This window comes from Phasianus colchicus, chromosome 5, assembly GCF_987193195.1.
Source record: "Phasianus colchicus chromosome 5, bPhaCol1.hap1.1, whole genome shotgun sequence".
Lineage (NCBI taxonomy): Eukaryota > Metazoa > Chordata > Aves > Galliformes > Phasianidae > Phasianus > Phasianus colchicus.
Window position 1 is genome coordinate 41,823,574 of NC_143440.1, and position 21,257 is coordinate 41,844,830.

Here is a 21,257-nt window from a genome sequence, read left to right on the forward strand (position 1 = left end):
ACCACAAAACTGAAGTGTAGTACACACACTTACCTTGAATTGTTGGACTCGTTGTTTTGAGCCTTCCAGCTGCTGCTGCAGAGAAGTCACTATTTCTTTATACTTTGTATACCTCTCCTCAATCATCTCCCTCCTGCAATGGGACTCCTAGAAATGCATTGAAATATCTAAATGATATTGTAATTTGAAAATCAGTTAGTAGAAGTTGGCTGGCTACTGCATATATGGGTATCATCCAGGATTTTCCTCCATGCGGAAAAAGAACTACATCTATTCACATTTGTGGACGCTTCCTGAAAGTCTAGAGACCAAACAGTGGGTGTGAGCACAGCTGAGGTAGTGGGTGATGTGTTTCAGCAGTGGCAACAATGAAGTGAAAGACAAACCTTGTTCCAGACAGCCATGCACAGCTGCCAAACCATGAAATAAAGAGCACGTCAATCAGCATCTCAGCAGAAATTAGCTTATTTGACCAGAGAACTGTGTATGGAGCTGAATACTGTCTTCAGTGTTTTGGAAATGATAGTGGTAATGTTGGAATATCACAAAGGTTGTGCCAAGTGGGTTGCACAAATGCTCACAGAGGAACAGAAAAAACACTGTATGCAAGTTTGTCACAGCCTATTGAATTGACATGAAGCTAAAGGTGACAGTTTCCTGAATTATGTCATTATCAGTGATGAGATGCGGTGTCACCACTATTATCTGGAGACAAAAAAGCAGTACGTGAGGGGCAACATGTGAATTTCCTGTTGAAGAAAATGTTCAAGATGCAGCTGTAAGGGTGTAAAGTGATGTGCACTGTCTTTTGCAATAAGAAAGGGGTGATCCTTCTGGATTTCCTGGAATTCAGACAAACCATCAACGGTCTGCTGCACTACGAAGCTAACTGAGCCGACAGCACAAATTTCCAGAGTCAGGACAGAGAAGGTGACAACCTTTTTCTTGCAACATGAAAAGAACAGGCCCTATATCAGTTTGGAGACCATACAGCACATTGCCAGTCTTGTCTGGACAATCCTACCATTCCCACTGTACACTCTGGATTTGGCATATTCTGACTTCTGTATGTTTGGGTAGATGAAACATGAAATGCTGCATGGGCAATATTTTCCTAGCAACAGCCCATCATGGCAGCTGTGAAATAGTGGGTCATTTCCCCTGATGCAGACTTTTATGAGCACTGCATGCAGGCTCGTTTATTGCTGGCAAAAATGTATATCTAGTGGCGGTGACTACATTGAAAAATACTGCTTTGTAGCTGAGAATTTGCTCTATCAAACAGTGTTATCATGCTCTTTGTATCTGTTGCAGTTTCCATGGAAATAATTAGCATTACTTTCTGAGCAACCTACATATAGTCAGTTCTAAATGTTTGCTTGCATTACGGAACACCTCAGCTTTATTATTACCTAGTACTAAATTCATGGCCTCAGTAAATCTATATTAGCAAAAAAATGGCTTACTGTATGTTTTTGTCATATGTAATTTTATATATCTTATTAACTGATTTATCCATACATATGGGGTCAACATTAGTTAATTGAAATAATTTAGAACTACTAAAAGAGTCAAGTGAAGTCTTTCTCACTCCAATATCTTTGAAATCTTCTAAGAGGCTCAGTTTCTCAGGAACAGACTCCAGATGATCTAAAGCTACTCGAGTACTCTAAAGAAGAAAACACAAGAGAAAACATTGAAAATAAATAAATAATCAACACTGAACTAAACATGCCATTGCTACTATAATTTATAAGCAGTTTTTCAAATTACGATAATAGTACATGAAAAGTGTTGTACTTGTTAGCTTAATTACATGCTGGCTTGTACTCATAAGAATGAATAATCAATCTCTTTTCATCTTCTCTCTGCAATGTCTCTCAAAACTGAACCTGAAGCCAATACACAGTCTTAATATAAAATATACACAAGACAGTGACTTCTCTGTTTTACTAGTTATTTAGTTTAATTAGACCAAAAGTGATACTGGAAAAAGATATTAGGATTTATTTCTATTAAATAATCACCTGGATAAATCAGTTAGTTTTACAGAAATCTGGGTTCTTTTTATTTATGAGACTAATGGGGCTTCTCACCTTCTAGGAAATATTTTTTATCCTTCTGCTGCATGCTTAGCTAAAAAAGGGCTCTCATCCCATTGTTAAATTCTGAACCAGGAATGGAAGACTCAGTAGGAGAAAAAACAAAGACGTACACCTGGCTTATCAAGAAGATGAAGTCTAGAATCTGTCTCTTGTTTCAGATTAGATTTTATTTTTCACACAACATATAATAGAATAAGAATACACTAGAGTCAAAGAACTCAGTTATCACAGCTAAGAAGAACAAGTTTTGCAAGGGCTGGACAAATACCTTCTTCAAGAACAATATGAAGAGTAAAAAAGGAGTCTACCAAAAGGGAAAAAAAATGGATTAACCAGAAAGGATTTTTAAGATTCCAAGAACCACAGGAAGAACTGTCAGAAGTGAAACAGTAAAACAAAGAAGCCTTAGACATTTGGTCAGAACAAGAAAATACAAATGAGAGGGAAAGTAAGGTAGAAATTATCTAGGTATGAACTAAAACATAATGACTTTTTCCTTTATACTAAAGGAATAATTTAACATCTTAGTTTTTAAAAATACTGTACAGGAATTATGTAAGAATGAATATATGAAGATGTGCCTGGAAGATAAGTAAACCATTCCCTGACATGGGCAGCACTGAGAAAACCCAGTGTAAGTCTTTATTTGCAAAGTTGACATCTTATTTTGACAAATAATGAAAAAACGCTGTAGGGACAGGAAAGTGCATACTTGTGCCAATCTCTAGTGAAGAAAGCAGGGCAATTCAAATTCACAAAATTTTAAAGTCAGAACTAATAAAGGTTGTAATAAAACTTGTAACAAGAAAATAGTACACCCTTCTTTCTCACATGAGTTGATTAGTAGATTTTCCATTTCGCTAGCTGTGCTTAGATCAAAATCATATATATTTTTTTAATCTTCATAAGAAATTCTGTATTTTAATATGTGACAATTTGCAATCAGGTGGGGTATTTTTGTTTGGTTGGTTGGTTGGTTTTTTCCCCCAGCTTACAAAACTAACCTAGAGAGATCTTAAGGAGAATAATATTGTGTTTCCTGTAACATACCTGGTTCTTTACTAGAAAGGAATTATAGAACTTTCACCCATGTATTAACAATGAGTATTTAAAACAGTGCAAGCAGGCAGGAGGACTAAATATAGCATTAACGTGTTTTCACAGATTATAGTACATAATTGTTTTTAAAGTTGTAAAATACCTGTTTGTTTTTCTCAAATGTTACTATACCTTTCCACTTCAAAGTAAAATTGCCTAGAGGTATCTATCACTCTGATGTTTTCCTCTTGTAAGTATGACTTCAACAACAGAAAGGAAATATGAAAGATTCATATTTCATGATTCATTTACTTATGTTCATCAAAACATTGGTTTTCAACTCCATTAACTTACGATGAACTGTAATGTTTGCTGCTGCTTCCCCAAGCAGCCCCTGGTACTGGCCTGCATGCACACTTCTAAGGCTGGGAAATACAGGAGAGACAACAGACTTTAAGCAATAAAAATCTCTACCTGCTCTCATAAAACGTAATCTTAACTATAAGTGAATTAAAATACTGATTTCACAGCATTCACCAATTATTCTTGGTATCACACAGATCTGACAGGCAGTCTGCGAAGTTTTTGATTCCAAACAGCAATTCCCCTAGTCCTTCAGAAACACACTTTTTTCTTACAGGGAAACAACAACAAAACTGAAATAGAACTCTGTATCTCTTCTTGGTCCAGCACCAAATTAAACCATAAATAATTTTGCTGAAAGATTTTACTTGTGAACTGTAGGAAAACAAACATTAGGTATGTGATACAGAGTTGAAATAAAATTGTAGGAGATACAGGACACATTTAATGTAGTGGTGCCTCAGGATCCAATGAAATACTTTCAGTTTATAGAATATTCCTTTTCCAACCAGAATATTTTTTTTTAAACCTGTGATCTGCTCATAACATAAAAGGAACTCAGGCCATAAGTGTAAGTCCATGCCTTCAGCCATTCAATATTCAGCTCCTTCTCAAAATTTCTGTGCCAAGACCCAATGTCAACACTGCCACTAAGTGAAGGAGCATGCTCATCATTTGTTCTTTCTAGGTACCTCCTAAATACCCTCTATTTCACATACTACTTGTGAAAAAATTTAGTTGTGCCTCAGCTTGCTCCCTCTAGAAATGTGAAACTATTGTTACTTTATTAATTCTCATCTGGAAAGCAGAAGATCAACCTTTGGGTTACGTGCATACTCGGTGCTTATTTTCTGAGTCTTATCAATAGTGGATAAGGGACAATAAATGCAGCTTGAATTTCTGATAGTTTTTTTGGATTCCTATAAAATAATTGGCTTTGAACTAGCCACTATTGATCACAATTCAGATCATAAGGAAAAATGATACACAGTTACAATAATTTCCTAATTCAGTGCTTAATAACTATCAGAAAAGATAAATCAACACTGATCATAATTAAAAAGAAAAAAATAAGAAATAAAAAAGCCAGAGAACATAATGATTGCAAATTATTAATTCACAGTGTGCTTGCAACATCTTGCCTACTGAGTACAGCAGTGGGAATTTGTGTCAGAAGAGAAACAGAAATGGAGAAAGCTTAGAGAAAGCAACAAGAATGACCAAAATTATTGAATACTTTTTCCATGCAAGGAATGAATAAATAGAAACATTCAGTAGAGCAGGATTCTTCAGCAAAGAAGGTAGGTACCTGAAGGGAGAAATGACGAATTTGCTTAAAATCACAAATCACATAATGATAGAAACATTTATATCAGTTTTGAAAGAATTTGTGTCCATCCATGACTAAGAAGCCTCACTGACCTTTGAATGGCTGCAATCTGACCAAATGACTGAACAGAAAATAAAATATATGCTGCTCCTGTACATACACGATTCCCTAAGCATTATATTTTGGCACTGTTATACTTCATCTGCGCTTACATTCTAAAATACTTGATGATCTTGAGGGTCTTTTCCAACCTGAGCAATTTGATGATTCTATGATCTGAATAACACACAATAGTGCATTCAGAGGCAGAAATATGTTCCTTTTTCATAAAACTAATGAATAGAACTGTGGCAATAAACGAACAAAAATGGAAAAAGAAAAATCAGTATTTCTTAGGGGAACTTGGATTAAGAACGTTGCAACAAAATAACATGTTGAAAAATGAGAGGGAGAGGTAATGAAACAGTTTTTAGCTGGCCCACTGAAATTTGTCCAGCAATTTAGTGAAACACAGCAATCTCTTCAGCGTGGATTAAATGCCACACTTGTATCATTAATGACTACACTCTATTCTATTAAGAGAGATGGATTTAGCCCCACAAGATAAAATGTAAAAAAGGGATATTGGATGCACCTAACACAGAAGGCAATTAAGCATTGTTAACTTTTTTTCCAAGAAAATGGAAAGCTATATGCCCTAATACATACAAACAATCCTAAAGAAAGCAAATGCATCTGTCTTCTCATTATTTAAAGGGGAACAGAAGGTACTGATGTAGTGCACTGATTGTACTGATAAGAGGAATACCAATTGTATTGAGTGAAGCTGTATTCATGATATTTTATTTAACAGCAGACTCCTCCATAGAGTGCATGCTATTTATCTTCGTGTTTTTAAAATAAAGGCTATTTGCTTTGAAAGGGGGCATTTTATATTCTTAAAGAAGAATAAAACAAATTACTCATTTTCCATGACACCATACAAACACTTTTATATTTAAACTGCATGTGAACAGCTAATCCTCCTCCTATACTGATGCAAATGTCGCACGCTGTCTCAAGAGACAGATCTAAATCAAGATCAGATACACGTATTATTTTTAGTCTCAAAGCTGCAATGCTAAACTCAAATAAATCAAAGCAGATTTGCGCATAGTTCTCGTAAAGTTTAGCTTTATAGTCAATATATTGAAAACACAAGCACAAACCAGAAACCAAACTTCACTGACTTTCATGTTAGTGTTGGTTTCTTTTCTGAGGTAAAAATAAAAATAAACTTCTATTTGTATAACACAGATATTTTAGAAAATTAGATCTGACTTCAGTAACATTTAGCCAATCCCCAAAGAATATCCATAAAAAGATTAACTGCAACTGTAATTTTAACTGACTGTAATGTATTTCATCAGGGAATTACATGCAATTCAGATGAAAGTTGAAGATGACCTATGAAGAATGTTGAAGGTGACCTATGATATCTTATTCTTAAATCAACTTTGCAAACTGAATACCTAAATATCAAGAGTAGGATGTTTCCAGCATGTTTAAAGATATCTTGTGATTTCCTTGTTAATCTACAAAACTGTGTATTGTCAGCTTCCATCTCCAGCAGTATACTGATCATACATCTTATGATCTTTTAATGCAGTGTGGTTTTCTTTAAGAGCTCCTAGATTCATTGTCGACCTCTATATGCCAGAAAAATTTCATTCTAACTGGGACATTCTGTGACCTAGAACATCTTCCATACAGAGGAAAATATATATTTTGTATCATTTTATTACTTTTTAACTATTCCATTGTTTTGGTGATTTCAGCACATTAAGAAATAAATTTACCTTTACAAAGATAAACATAAAACCCAGTTATACAACATGCAAGTTCAACTGGTTTTCATTAAACCACATTGTTTCATTGAGGTTCAAAGTCTTAAGATTTTTTAAGCAAAAACTGCACTTATACTAATCAAAACCAGCATATCTTTGTTAAGAAAGCATTGCAAATGTCAAACTAACTGAACTTTCAATTCAGACTCCAGATGTTTTTGCAGAGGGTCGGCAACATTTTAATTAAGAGAGCTTCATGGATGCTTCCTTTCCCATTCACAGGAACATGGACCATCACTTTTCACACTCATGATCACTCATCATCGCTATGGTAACTACAGGAATTGTTTACATGGAAAAATATTAGGAAAGTATTCCATGAATTTTCAGTTGTTTGATGCATACTAGCAGCTGGAAATGTGGAGGAGGTAGTGAGTGAAACCTTTTGGCAGGCCAGATCTCTGTGAATCATCAACCAGCATTACCAGGGGTAAACAAAATGTTTCTGAGAATCAATTCCTCATCATTTACTAAGATTTTATCAAGACACCCAGGAATCATTACAGGAAATTAAAAAAAAATATAGCTCAAGAGGCAGTAAGTGTAACGTAATGTTAGTAGATACACATTCTTAAAATGTAAAAAGGCTTCCTTGCCATTCAAAATGCTAACTCCAATTTTCTGAAGCTTTGCAGGCTAGACATGTTCATTTACATGTAATTTAATTTTTTTGTCACTAACGTTATTTCATTAAGCCTTTCTGAATGCATTACAAAAAATTAAATCATGCAGCCCTCACAGGAAAGAAGAAATAGTGTTCTCTCTTACAGCTGAGAAAAAATGAAATACAAAGAGAAGTGTTTTAACCAAATTAGTGTCAGAATAGGAAAAAAAATAGGAATTTGGCTTATAGATTTCCTCATTTTAATCAAAAGCTGAATGACAATGAAAGAATTAAAAAAAAACCCATCAACTATGGTAGCAGAGGCAGTTCTAATTAATGCCTATATTCCTAAGGTTACAATTTGACAGAATATTAAAAAAATTCAAATCTAAAGTGAAGGAATTAGCAGAATATTAGAAACATTCTATTCAACATTCTATAGTCAATCCTAATTTCAATTTGTTTTGTCATATATCAGATGAGAGAATGCATGCTATACCACATATATTTCTATCTTGTCACATAATAAGGATCATATATTCTGCAGAAGAATTCATCATGAAAGATCAACATTTTAAAATAGAGTACACAAGTCTCTCTTTAAAATTATACTTACTTGCATATATATTCACACTATGTTAAAAATATCTTTAGTGATGACCACTGCATATCAACACTCCTTGGTAAACTAAAAGAAATAACTTCCAATATCTAAAAAAATTAGTGTCTTGTAATAAAGATTTTTACTTTCTCTAATAGAAAATCAAGCTTATTTTGTTTTATCAAAATATGGCAAAACTATTCAATATTTTCAATACATAGAAAAAGTTACAGTAATTTCACAATATCAAAAGGAGCTCTCTGTCCAGAGAATCTAAGGGCTATTTTAGGAAGAGTGTTGCCAGCAGGTTAGTCAGAGTAGAAATAGGAATAAAAGAATAGGAATAAATGAAGAGGAATAAAAATGAGAATAGGGATAAGAGTAGGAATAGAAAATTTAGGTTGGAGAAGACTTTCAAGCTCATCAAGTCCGCTGCCAGTCTGACCTCCTGAGTTCCATCACTAAACATTGTCCCTTAGTGTCATGTCCACACATCTCTTAAATAAATGACATGATCTCTCCCCTACACTCAGCACTGATGAGACATATCTAGAGTCCTGAGTCCAGTTCTATAAAAGAGACATGGACATACCATAAGGAGTCCAGCAAAGAGCAAATAACATTGTTTAAGGGACTGGACTGAAGCATTTCGCCTACAAAGAAAGGCTGAGAGAGTTGAGACTGTTCAGCCCAGGAAAGGAAAATCTCAGGAGGGATATCATCAGTGTGTCCAAATATCCACAGGAAGGGTGTAAAGAAGATGGAGTGAGGCTCTTTTCAGTAGTGCCCAGTTACAAGACAAGAAGTAATAGGTACAAACTGGAACACCAGAAATTGTCTGACTATCAAGAAGAAATTCTGTACTGTATGGGCAGCTGAGCACTGGCACAGATTGCCAAGAGAAAAGAGTTGAAGAGCTTCCTCCTGGGAGATTTTCAAAAGCCACCTGACCAATGGTTGGGCAAGGTGACCTCCAGAGACCCCTTCCGACCTCAACTGTTTCATGATTCTGTGAAGTATTACATTATTAATATCACCACGGCAGAACATAAAGTCATTAGATCAAGTTGCAAACCACGCACAATAACTATTTATAAGTAAATATGAAACTATTTATAAGTAAATACGAAACAACTCATTCTGATTTCCAGGAACAGAGCAGTTTAATAAAGTTTACAGAATTACCCATATTTTGCAGCGTGGGTCTTTCTTTAAGGAACTTTAGCAATAAATACATACATCAATATTTTAAACATTTGTTTAAAAATATACATTAAGATATTCTGATCATGCTTATATGCAATTTTTGTATTCAGTCTCAACACAAGTATATTCTTTCCAACATCATGCCTTAAATTAATTTAGTAACTCATTTTTTTCAAAATAGTGAAAATAATTATATCAGTTTCTGAAGGAAGAGTGATAAGGTAATGTTAGAAATATACACATACATCTTTAGTTTGTGGAACATATGCAGACTATTTGGAATATGTAAGTTAGAAAAATGTGAATTCCACTATTTTTGATTGCTACTCTAAATTCAAAAACTAGGCAAAAGGCGAGAAATAAGTAAAAATGGGAGAGCAATGCAAAAAAAAAAATTAATCATTTTATCAATGTTCTTTAACAGAAAAAAAGATACAAAATGCTAGTGAAGAAAAATTAAAGGTGGTGATTTTAGTGGAAAAAAAAAAAGAAAAGAATAAGTAAAACATCAAAGAGCAGGGAGCAGAGGATGGCTAAGTAGTAAGTGGAACAGCCACATCGGAGGAGCAGACAGCAGCAAGGAAGAAGGTAAGGAGAGCATTAGGAGAAAAGATGCACCTGGCTATGAGCAGCAAAAGTTACTTGGTGGGAGTGAGCAGAAGGAACTGGAGACCCTTGGGAAAGTTCTGTACCCCCAGTGAAAGGAAGTGACACACTGGCTCGCTGATGAAAGGAAAGGAAAGGGAGAGGCAGGCAGGATGATGCTGCTCCTCTCCCAGGCATTTGTATAAGATCAAAGAACTGCTGTGTTCTGGGAGGATCAGAAGGCCTTTGATGTAATGGTAGTCTTGGCAAGACACTACAGAAGCAAACCAAGGTCAGAAGTATTAACCCTTAGATTTTAAAAATTACTAAATATTCATGCATGCAAAGTGGGACAGCCATGAAATAATCGCAAGAACAACAGAAAGAAAGAAAGAAAAAGAGCCTGAACGTGGACAGTGTCAGGCAGTCATGTAATCTCTCTGCATTGGGCAGTGTCACCCTTTCAATTCTTCATCTAAAATGGGTGAAAAATCAGAAAACTGATGAAACTATGAGCTTGCTACTACAGTAGAAGAATCTAGGAGCTTTCACATTGCTGAGTGTGTGCAAATAGAAATTTGTTTCACTGTTATTCAAAGACTTAATTTCATTAACTTAAAATATGACTTAAATTGAAACATGTAGATGTTCATACTGGAAAGGAAATTTCAGTCAAAAAACCAATCTTGCAGAATACTTACAACATTAATGGAGTTATTCTGAATTTATGACATTATAACAAAAAGCCAAATAACATCCAGAAAAGTCCGATCCAAATAATCTATGCAGGTGATACACTCTCTTTTGAGTTCTCTTCTGAAAACAGCAAGTTTTCTTGCTATCAAAACATATGTAAGGCATGTATTCACTGGTATAACTGGTTGATTTCCAATAAAATTTCTCAGTCTCTACCAAGGTGGAGGGAACTGACAAAGACTGTGACATGGTTCACCAGGCAGCTTACCTCAGTTCATGACAAATTGCTGGCAGAGTATACAAGCCTGCCTAATTGTCATGTAAACAAACAATGATTAAGATACACTTCTGAACAGAATTAATTCACACAGCATTATGTGAAGCATCAGGACTCTCACTTTGAGCATTAACTCCCAACAAATGTGAAATGAACTATACAGAAAAGTATACTACATTAAATTTTATATAACTGGTGCTCAAGTACTGTAATGAAAACCTAAATAGAAAGGTGCAGTGCAAAAATATCATGTGTCTTCAATGGCAATAAAAAAACCCAAATGGCAACCTTTTTCAAAAAATTACATAAAAATTACATTTTGAATCATCAGTAGTCTCATTATGACTGGTCTGAAAATAAATTTAAGAAACTTACCTTTTCTAAGGACATAATTCGTTCCTACAAATAAAGTAGAACATGAAGTTAGAAAGCTAAGAATATAAATGAAACATAAGTTGAACAAGAATGAAATGCTGCTTTTATTTTTCATGAAATTGTCACTTATAGAGAAACTGCTTTATCTAACACAACTTCTGACCCATTTATCAAACTATCTCACTTAAAACTCTGCACTGAAGGAAATTAAAAAGCAACTTCCCAGAAAAGAAGAATTTGAACAAAATTTATTTACATCAATATATATTTTTTCAAATATTAGATTTTTAAAAAACAGCTAGATTTTCAATATTGTAGATTTTACTCACACATCCCAGAGTTTGGCTTTCCTTTCTGATCACTTGTGGCTGTAAATCTAGAATGCTTTAGAGTTTGTGCCACAGTAGCATCTATTTTAATTTTCTTTAGTTTTATTTGAGGTATTTATTTAGAAAAATAAAATATAAATTCCAGAGCATTATTCTGTTACCAGAAATTGCTGAAGAACAACTAACAGCATCTTGTTACTGATTAAATAAAGCCTAATATCAGACAAAAACAAAAGTAAAATGAGTTTGTGTCGGCTTCAGCACAAAATATGTGGAAGATAGAACTTATGTATATTTTAACATCATTTCCTATTGAAAAGTATCTTTGAGAGATATTAAGCTATTAAAATCAAGATAATGCATTCTGTCATTATGTCTTGACTAAATATTGTATTTTAAGGAATTTGAGAATAAATATATTTAAGTGTTTAGTTGAGCTTACCTGACTATTCAGTTGAAAATGTGACCATTAAAACATCACAAGAATCCTTATTTTTTTTTAAATATTACCTTATGAAAGTATAGGAGTTTTTTGGTTTTTTGTTTTGTTTTGTTTTTTTTTTTAACTTTCTGGGTGGATTAAGTTAAGAATTCTTACAATTTTTCCTGTTATTTTCCTCCTAACAAGTGATAATTATTATAATGACCTGGATTCATTCCTACGACATCCAAAGACAGACAAAAAATTATGATAAAATATACGAAAAACTAAATATAACTTATTTTGAGATGCCCGTTTCTTCATAAAAATACACTGGACATTGCAAACATTTATTTAAAGATTCTGGGGGGAAAAAAACAACTAATTACTCTACAAAAAACCTGACATTTACAGATCTCAAATTTGTGGTGATAGTAAACAGCAATTCAGGTATAAATGTTTTCAGTTAAGAAGGACTAGTTGAATAATAAAATCTTAGAATAAGTATGGCATAAGTAGGATGATTCAAGTGATGGAATAAATTTTGTTTTCAGAATGACTCGAGGCTGCCAAAATTCTAAAAACTGAGTAAATTCTTAGAATCTCAGCACATTTTCTAAACCAGCATGTAATATATTTGGAAATCTACCACAGATTATTTATGCATTATCAATATATTTATATGTCCAAATTAAGACTATTTTGTTTTCAAATTTTTTATATTTGTGCGTCACTAATTTCAAAGCAAATTAAAATGGCTTGCAATTGTTTTCACAGGGAACATGCATGCATATTGTTGAATACTGCAATCATGCATATTACAATATTTTAAGAAAGCCATAGTTTGTACTATGGAACAACTTACACAAAAAGGAAGGTGAAAACCTTAATATCAGAGGCTTTAACTTCAAATGAGATAATAAAAGAAGTGAGGTTATTTGAAAGTGAGAATATTGAAAATGTTCCAGACTCCTCAGAAGAAAAAAAAGATACATACTATGAATATGAGAGTACGTGTAACAACAGAATGAGCGTACATGTAATGAGAGCATAGATATTTTCATAGCTAATTATATAAACCCACCCAAATTTGCGTATAGCACAGAAACTCTAATAAAAAATATGAAAACATTTCAAGACTCAAAACCAAGAATACAGTGATGTATTCTTGCATCAGTCTCTGACCTTCTAATCTCTATATCAAAGATAGTATATATTTACATAAAAAACTCAATCCTCACCACATAATACAAGATCATAGTGAGGTTTGTATTGAAATATATAAAGATTCATATCTTCCGCTTTATGAAGTATTATTTTGCCTTTGCCATGCTGAGTTGCAATCCAACATATTCCCTAAGTAGAAGACAACGTGAAAACTGCATGTCCAAGAATCTTCATAAAAGTGTTCCTTTCTCACTGTCAGCTGAGGGCATTGCAGAAGTACTAATTTTACTTCTCTGTATTTGAATGAGAAATATTGGTTATTTTCTGGATCCTTAGGTAACTGTAAACATATTGCTTCCTCAAAAGGAAATCTTCACAAAATGAATTCTATTTGTTTAGAACCTGTTAAGCTTCATTAAAATTGTTTTTAACAAAAGGTAATGCTTGTGTCCCCTTAAAAATGAGTAAATTAAACATACAATGAAAACCACATCTCTAACTCTGGCTAATATTCTAGGTAACTGATGCAGAGACATTGCAAAGAACCTAAAGGTATTCTTGATCATAATTTGCCCACAGCAATGCACTGATTTCTCATAGTTTTCCTCACACCTCTAGCTTTTCTATGACTATGGTCAGTGTTCAAGTAAGAAGAAATAACTCTCTCAGTCATGATAACCTGACTACTTGCAATTGTTTGTCCCCCATAGTATAAATTACAATCTTTCTGCCTACCTGTTTCCTGAACATAGTTTTTACATACAGTCTATTTAGACTGCAAAAAAACAAATGCATAAAAAATTTATATACTTCATACAATTCTCTCTCTATAGGTATATATAGATAATAAGATAATAAGATGCTTATTAAGACAGGATCCTAGAAATTGTACACAAAAAGATATCAGCAATCTCCTAGCAAAGAACAAGCTGGTCAGGCCATAATATCTGAGGAATCTTATTCAAGCAGGCTGTAAGCCTCTGGGGCAAGAGTATTATTTATATGCTAGTGGTCATTAATATGTGAAATAATTACCTTCTAGCAGTCTACTTCAATTAAAACTTTCATACATTACCAACTAAACATATGCTTTGCTGAACTGGGACTCAGGGGAAAAAAAACAGCCATGCCATCTGGTCTACAAGAGTGCAAGTTTCAGCTTTAGGAAACGCTACAGTTAAAGGAACTCTCACCTCCACTTCCTATGCTTCATTTACTGAGGTACAATAGCACAGGAATTATAGAATTGAATCATATAATGCTTTGGGCTGGATCTTAAAAAACGTCTAGTTCCAAATGCCTGCCATGAGCCAAGTTGCCACACACTACATCAGGCTGCCCAGAGCTCCATCCAGCCTTTCAAGTATAAGGCATTCACAGCTTCTCTGGGCAGCTGCTCCATCACCTCTCCAACCCAGATAAAAAATTTCCTCTTAATATTGAATCTAATTCTCCTCTTAGTTTTAAACCATTTCCCCTTGCCCTATCACTGTCTGCCTGTGTAAAAAAAATAGCCTCCATCTTTTTTCTATAAGCTCCCTTTAAGTACTGAAAGGCCACAATGAGGTCTCCCCAGAGCCTACACTTCTCCAAGCTAAACAAACTAAACTCCTTCAGCCTTTCTTCATAGAAGAGGTGCTCCAGCCCTTTGATCACCTCCTCTCGACTTATTCCAACAGTTCTACATCCTTCTTGTGTTGGGGGTCCCAGAATGTTTAGTTGTGACTGGAGCTGTTTTTTTTTTAAAAAACTATTTGCTAGCAAAGCTGTAAATATTCTACCACTATAAAATTAGAATATAAAAGAATGAAGCATACCAGATTGGAACCATTTTGAAACATATCGATGGTTCTGGACAAATTACTATCTAGAAAAATAATTGATGCTCTTGCTAAGTACTTTGATTGTGAAAGCATGTGCATTTGAAGAATTAAAAACTGCTATGAAGCACTCAAGTACAAATAGAGCAGACAGAGCAGTACAAGTGACACACCTAAACAGAATGGCCAGTTAGTGAAGGGCATAGTTGACAGACCATCAGAAATACACACACGCACACAAGACATTAATTTGATGCAACGTTTCTCCAGTATAACATTACTCCTTATTCAGTTGGAAGGAACATAATTAGAACAATTTGTCAACTATAGTGCTTCACAGGAAAGTAGATACAGAATTGCTTCACATGAAAGGCGATCGTTTTACATTGATGTAACTAGATATGCACCTGTGTAAACTGCTTGCGCAGACAAGCTCTCAGCCCTGTTGAACTTGAGCTGCCAGAAAGCTAAGCCAAATTTTTTGTTTGAGCAGGAAACAGCTGGATTGGTGTGTTGTGTAATTTTTGGGTCTTGCAATTTGTCTCTTTTTACTGGATCAAGCTGTTTCTACACTAAGCTTTTGATATTTCTAGCCCTCAAAACACATTATATTTATTATATGAGCAGAGTCAGCATACCTTAATTTCATTTTCCTTAACAGTCATTCAGTTTCCTCATACAAATTCTGTTCCCACTAATCTTACAGGATCCTCCTCCACTGATACACTCTTCACTTTGTATATAAGCTTTCTTATACTGGACATTGCTTGCTCTAATTTTTGTTAACTTTTTTTTCCCCTCTGCATTCTGAACAAAACATGCATTACCCTTATAACGTCCCAAGTCTCACTACTGAGACATTCCAGTTTGGTTTTGCATTCCTAGACATTTTCATTTCAAAGGAGTATATGTTTTCTTTGACTGTAATGCTTTAATACTATTCCAGAGCTGAGGCTAGGCTCTCACTGTGAAAGCACAAATGTAAAGTAAACTTTACAGATACTATACAATGAGAATTTAATATACTGTATCAAGCTCTAGCATATATCAACTAATTTTTTCTTTCTCACAAAAGTAATGGTGAACGCTGAATGTTTCAGAAGTTTGAAACACCTCAAATATTTTACTTTCAGTTTTATCTGGAGATACAGAAGAAAGCAACATACCCAGAGAATCTAACTCAACCAATGAAGTAGAATTTAAAGCATTTCTGCAATTCTGTATGTAGAGCTGCACCACAACTATTTCCATGTAGTTTCAGTGAAGCCAATAGTAAGAACAGAACAACTTCAGTATACACTGAGACAGAAAAGAACCATTCTTTTCACAGAAAGACTAGATTTATTATTTGGAGAGTGCTAAGTACTTTAATCTTTTCTCATGTGCAACTTAAATGTGTGGAGAAACTCAACTGTGAGTTTTATTAGCTATCAGGTCTTTGTTTGGTTACATGCATTTCCCATGCTGAATTTAAGATACAAGATACAGCTTATTAATTTCAAGGGCAATAAAAAAAATGTAGCTCCTTAATTGTATAAGAGGCATACCTGGAGTGCTCCCATTTCTTCCTCTCTTCTGAGCAACTTCTCTAGTAGCTCTGTAAAATAAAAAAAAAAAAAACAAAAAACTCATACATTCCCCTTCTTGTGTTATAGCCTGACAGAAAAGGGACTATGTAAAATAGTGAGGTGTTTTGTTTTGTATAACATTTCTTTTAACCTGATTATAGTAACTGATGAAGTGTATCAGTGATACAGTTATTTTCAAGCATGAGCTGTTGGGAGCACTAATAAACTCTCAAAAGATGATAGTTTAAGTAATTACAAAACTTACTTCCCTATAGTTAAATCAATCTTTTAGTATATAGATTTGCATTTTAAAAGTGAAGAATTTTACTCTGCAGAATTTCAAATTCTGGCTGTGGATTCAGAAAGTGGTAGCCTTGCATGATTTCCTTGAGTACATTTCAGCATTGTAATTGAGTCGGTAAAAATTGTCATAACACTAGCTATAAACAAAAAAAAAAAAGAGAGAGAAAAAAGAGGAACACATATGTGTAAAGGGTGTGTGAAATAGAAGATTCCTCCACTTGACCAAAAAAAGATTCATATACTCAGCTTTATTTGAATTATAATGCACCATCATAATAACATTATTGTTCTAAGCAAAAAGGATACTACTACAAGGCTCTTTTCAAATAAGTTTTAAAAAATGGTCTTTAAAAAAACCCATTCTGCTAATGGTCTCTAGACTTGAAAGGTCTCTACCTGAAATTATTTATCTTCAGAATGAACTCCCTATACTGTACCACTGCCTAAACTGTCGGTCCTGCAGAATACTTTATAAAACTCTGCACCAGAAGGGCAGATAGGTGTTAAGGTGAAGTAATTTAACTGATAATGTATTCCTACATTATAAAATTGCCTTTTATGATCATATATTTTAGAAACAAGTTTTGTATCAGAACTCATTATTCCATTTAATGCCTCATCTAAGAAAATGAAGATAAAGCAAAAAATAGATTAAATTAAATTTAAGCAACATATATTAAGCAGCTTTGCAAAAGTCTCTTAAAAATGCAGCATATTTCAACATTCTTTTAAATATACCTACTCTTAAGGACAAAATATTTTTTCCTACTTGACCTCAAAAGTTCAGTTGATTTACAAATTGTAAAATATTTCCCATATTTAAATTCTTATGAAAAAAAAAAAAAGCTTAAAATACTCAGTTTATTCAGTTTCAGAAAATAACACTACAGTGAAAAGAGAGAGAAGCATTGTGCCATGAGAAAAAGATCACATAACAAAGATGATCACTATCCCTAGTGAAGGCTCCTTAAATTTATCCAGTGAACTCTCTCTGAGTTTCTCTAATGACACCTTTCTTTCTTAAAGGCAGTGGTTCTACATTTCTCAGCAATCCTGCTATAACTACTTTTCAAGGTCTAAGGTAACTACAGGGTTGTAAGTAATATATCTTCATTTTCATGGAGCACAGAACACATCAATTTATGGATTGTCTGGAATAATCAGCAGTAAGGGACAAGCATTACAGAGGCTACTGCAGGCATCAATTTTTCTTTCCAAAAATGGAAAAAGACGAGAGAAATGGCTTTTTAAATAAATATATTAATCAACGTATTCCCTATTTTTTTATTTCTAGCTCAATAAGAAGCACAAAATCCTATGATCAGTTATAAGCTAAAATCATTCAAAAAATCAAACATATATCAGTTGCATTATTAATACTCAAAATCAGGAGCTTGTCAGAATACTGTGTGAAAAATTAAGGATCATACTTTTGTATAGTTCTATAGAATCAACAATGGTTAAATGACAAATCTTCTAAGGTTTATATCTCATTCAGCTGGTGCATCACTGAACACAGGATGAGTTCTCTGCCTTTATACCACAGCTTTAGATTTATCCAATCAAAATTCCAGGAAATACAAAAGTTATGATTTAAAACATTCCATACCAGTGACCTCCTTTCACAGTCTGTCTGATACAGAAACATAACACGCTGCAAAATTTTGCAAATATTAATCTAGTCGCTATTAAATATATTCTATAATAAGTTAGGATTTGCTGTTATTCAGAACTCAGGCTAAAGTATAAAAAGAAAACGTAGTTCAACTCCTTTACACTAGGAGCAATAAGCTCGGAAACAAGATATTGAATCTATAAAACCCTGACAATTTTAATTAAAAATCGGAGGTTTATTTCAGAAAGACACTGAATAAATTATAATTTGGTATCTGCCAATTCACCACCTCTCTCATCAAAGGCGGCGGCACAGGTACCGACATGTACACAAAATTAGTTCTTCTCATAGTCACAAGCATATAGCTGTAGAAACAAAGGACTCTCAAATGTGTAAGACCTGTTTACTCTGAAGTTAACATTTGTACTTCAGTTCCTGATACATAGCTAAGATACTGTAAGCTAAGTAAGATAGCCTCAGCCCTCTGAAAAAGCTACAGATTACACAGAAAGCTGTATGGAAATTCATAGAGCACTAAAAAACATCTGTCCGTAAGACACTGTGGTTGGCAGAATAGCTTCCTAAGTCCCACTACATTTTGACTGACTGTAATGGGAGTTCAGCCAAGTAGCTTAAATGCAGCCATCTCCGTTTAGATAGCAATTTCAAAACGAATTTCACCACTAGTTTTCCTGAATAAAATTTCTCTCTGATGTAGTAATAATAGGAACATATATTGTATATTGGGAATTTGATTCTCTGCATTAGTTCTACCACCTGTGAAATAGAAAGTATGTAATTAGTTACCTAATGAAACTATAATTTTATTTGAAAAATAAAACTTTCCAAATATAACATTAAGCATTTTTAACAAGCTACATATTTAAAAGAGCATAACTGTATGTTTTAAAGAAACAGACTTCAACATTAGTGAGTCAGCCAGTGAGGAAGCCTTGAATAATTAAGTTATGGTACTCAAATGGTAATCTCAATACTTCTATGATGTGGCAATAGAACAAGGAATCCAGGTTACTCTAAGAAAATAACAGCAGTTTGGAAAATAGTGTCAACACATATTTTTGTTCCATCAAGTTAAAATGAGCTCTTCCACAAAACACCTCAGGAATTTGTTATACATTAATAAAGCTATTTTTGCTCTCCCCAGGTTTGCAACCTTGACAATTTGTACTTCACGTTTCACAAACTTATGGACAAGCTCTTGAGAAATCACTTAATTAGATATCTTTTAAAATTGCTTTTATCAGAATTTGCTGTAGATTTATTTCACATTTTTCCAATCATTTTTACTTCAAATACACAACTTGTGGCTTTCAATCATCATTCAGATACATTGCCCAGAGAGCTGCTGAACAGATACTGCAACATTCCTGCAGGTGCACAAGGCAGCCAAGCAGATTTCCATCAAGCGTGAGGGAATTTTCAAGCACCTGCATAAACCAGTTTTTCCTCAATTAAGAATTTACTTATCTTGAGTATACCTACACAGCAAAGTTTAATCATATACTATGCCACTCACAAGGTCTTCACATAATGATTCTGACATTAAGGCACTATTTTTGGAGGGGGCTGTTTCTATGTGAATTACTTTAAACGTACGTATTGTGAAAAATTTTGCTTATCACTTGTCCAGACAGATCTGCAGTTTTGCCCTGTACCTGTGTTAGCATAGTTCTGGTGAACGGCTTCACAGTATCCTGACACAGGTCCAGGAACACTGGATACCAGAAGCTGTTTCAGCAAGTCTGGACATTTGTGCAGCCAAACTGAACACTACAAATCATCCTGGCACTAATTACACCTGAGACATAAAACAGTATCGAGACTTGCTTCAAATGACTAATTGAAATAGTGCGTGTAAGCCACTAAGGGAATTTCTACATAAAAACATCATCTTAAAAGAACTATACAGAAATACGTTTTTATCGGAAACTTAATTTTTGCTAGTAAAGAACAAGGCCCATAAATTAAAAGCATTCCCTAATGTGCTTGTATAATCCTAAGAGAGATTTTCTTTTAAATGGGAAACTGTATCACTTGAATATAAAATAGAGTACTTCTAAAATATAAAGTATTGCTATTCTGCTAGTTCATCCCCATCATATTCATATTTATTATTTAGATTTATATTAAACCTATATGTACGAATAAAAGGTAGACAGAATGAAAATGAAATATCATGCTCCTACTAGATTCTCCACATCTCTAAACTACAGTATTTCACCTATCATAGATTTTCCCCTTTTTTCAGTATTTAGTCTGTGCAGTCTTCAGATCATAAATTATTTTAGCACATCTACAGTACATATTACAGTAATAATAAATAAATAAATATTAAAATTTAAATGATTTTTTAACAGCCTTTCCAACAGCACACTGTTCATGAACATAGAGGGTTTTTTTAATGCAAAAATTCCCTATTTCATTTAATTATTGCATATTTTTAAAAACATTGAACTGAAGAACAAAAAAAATATGGCAATATATTTTTTAACTTGTGAATGAAGATAAAAGCAGGAAGAAATTTCAACTTTTATTTTCTTTGGAATTATATTCAGAAGGTTAGTAGTAGTCATGGCCAAACTCAATGGTCACTGTATTTGATTGGGTTGGGTTTTTTTTGTTTTGTTTTGTTTTTTAACCTGCAGCTCTGCTAACCCTAAAAAGTCTCAAGTGAATTTTAATACTTGTTACAGTTTTCTAACACATGAGCAAACGGTTACATTAACACTGGTCATATTAGACAGTCTTAAAATTTATAATGCAGATATCACCACTGCAATGCCTGCAGTGCTCATAATGAGCATGGATAAACTACCTGTTATCTGTGTCTAAATCAATAATATCCTCATAAACATGGATATAAGTATAAAAAAAAGAATTCTCTTTTGCTAAATTATGTGCCTTAAAAAATTCTCACAAAGTATTAGCTGCTGTAGTCTTTAGTAAT

General features: G+C 33.7%; 1 protein-coding gene across 9 annotated transcripts in view; it reads right to left on the bottom strand.

Annotated features, from left to right (window-relative positions):
- Positions 1 to 21,257, bottom strand: part of CEP128 (centrosomal protein 128) — a 99,130-nt gene that overhangs the window by 13,748 nt on the left and 64,125 nt on the right. For all 9 annotated transcript variants that reach the window (XM_090141466.1, XM_090141463.1, XM_090141465.1 and 6 more), the window contains 4 exons: positions 16,351 to 16,400; positions 11,067 to 11,090; positions 1,592 to 1,669; positions 34 to 147 (listed from right to left, as the gene is read on the bottom strand). In XM_090141466.1, the coding sequence (XP_089997592.1) occupies positions 34 to 147; positions 1,592 to 1,669; positions 11,067 to 11,090; positions 16,351 to 16,400 (266 nt within the window). The remainder of the gene's footprint in view (positions 1 to 33; positions 148 to 1,591; positions 1,670 to 11,066; positions 11,091 to 16,350; positions 16,401 to 21,257) is intronic.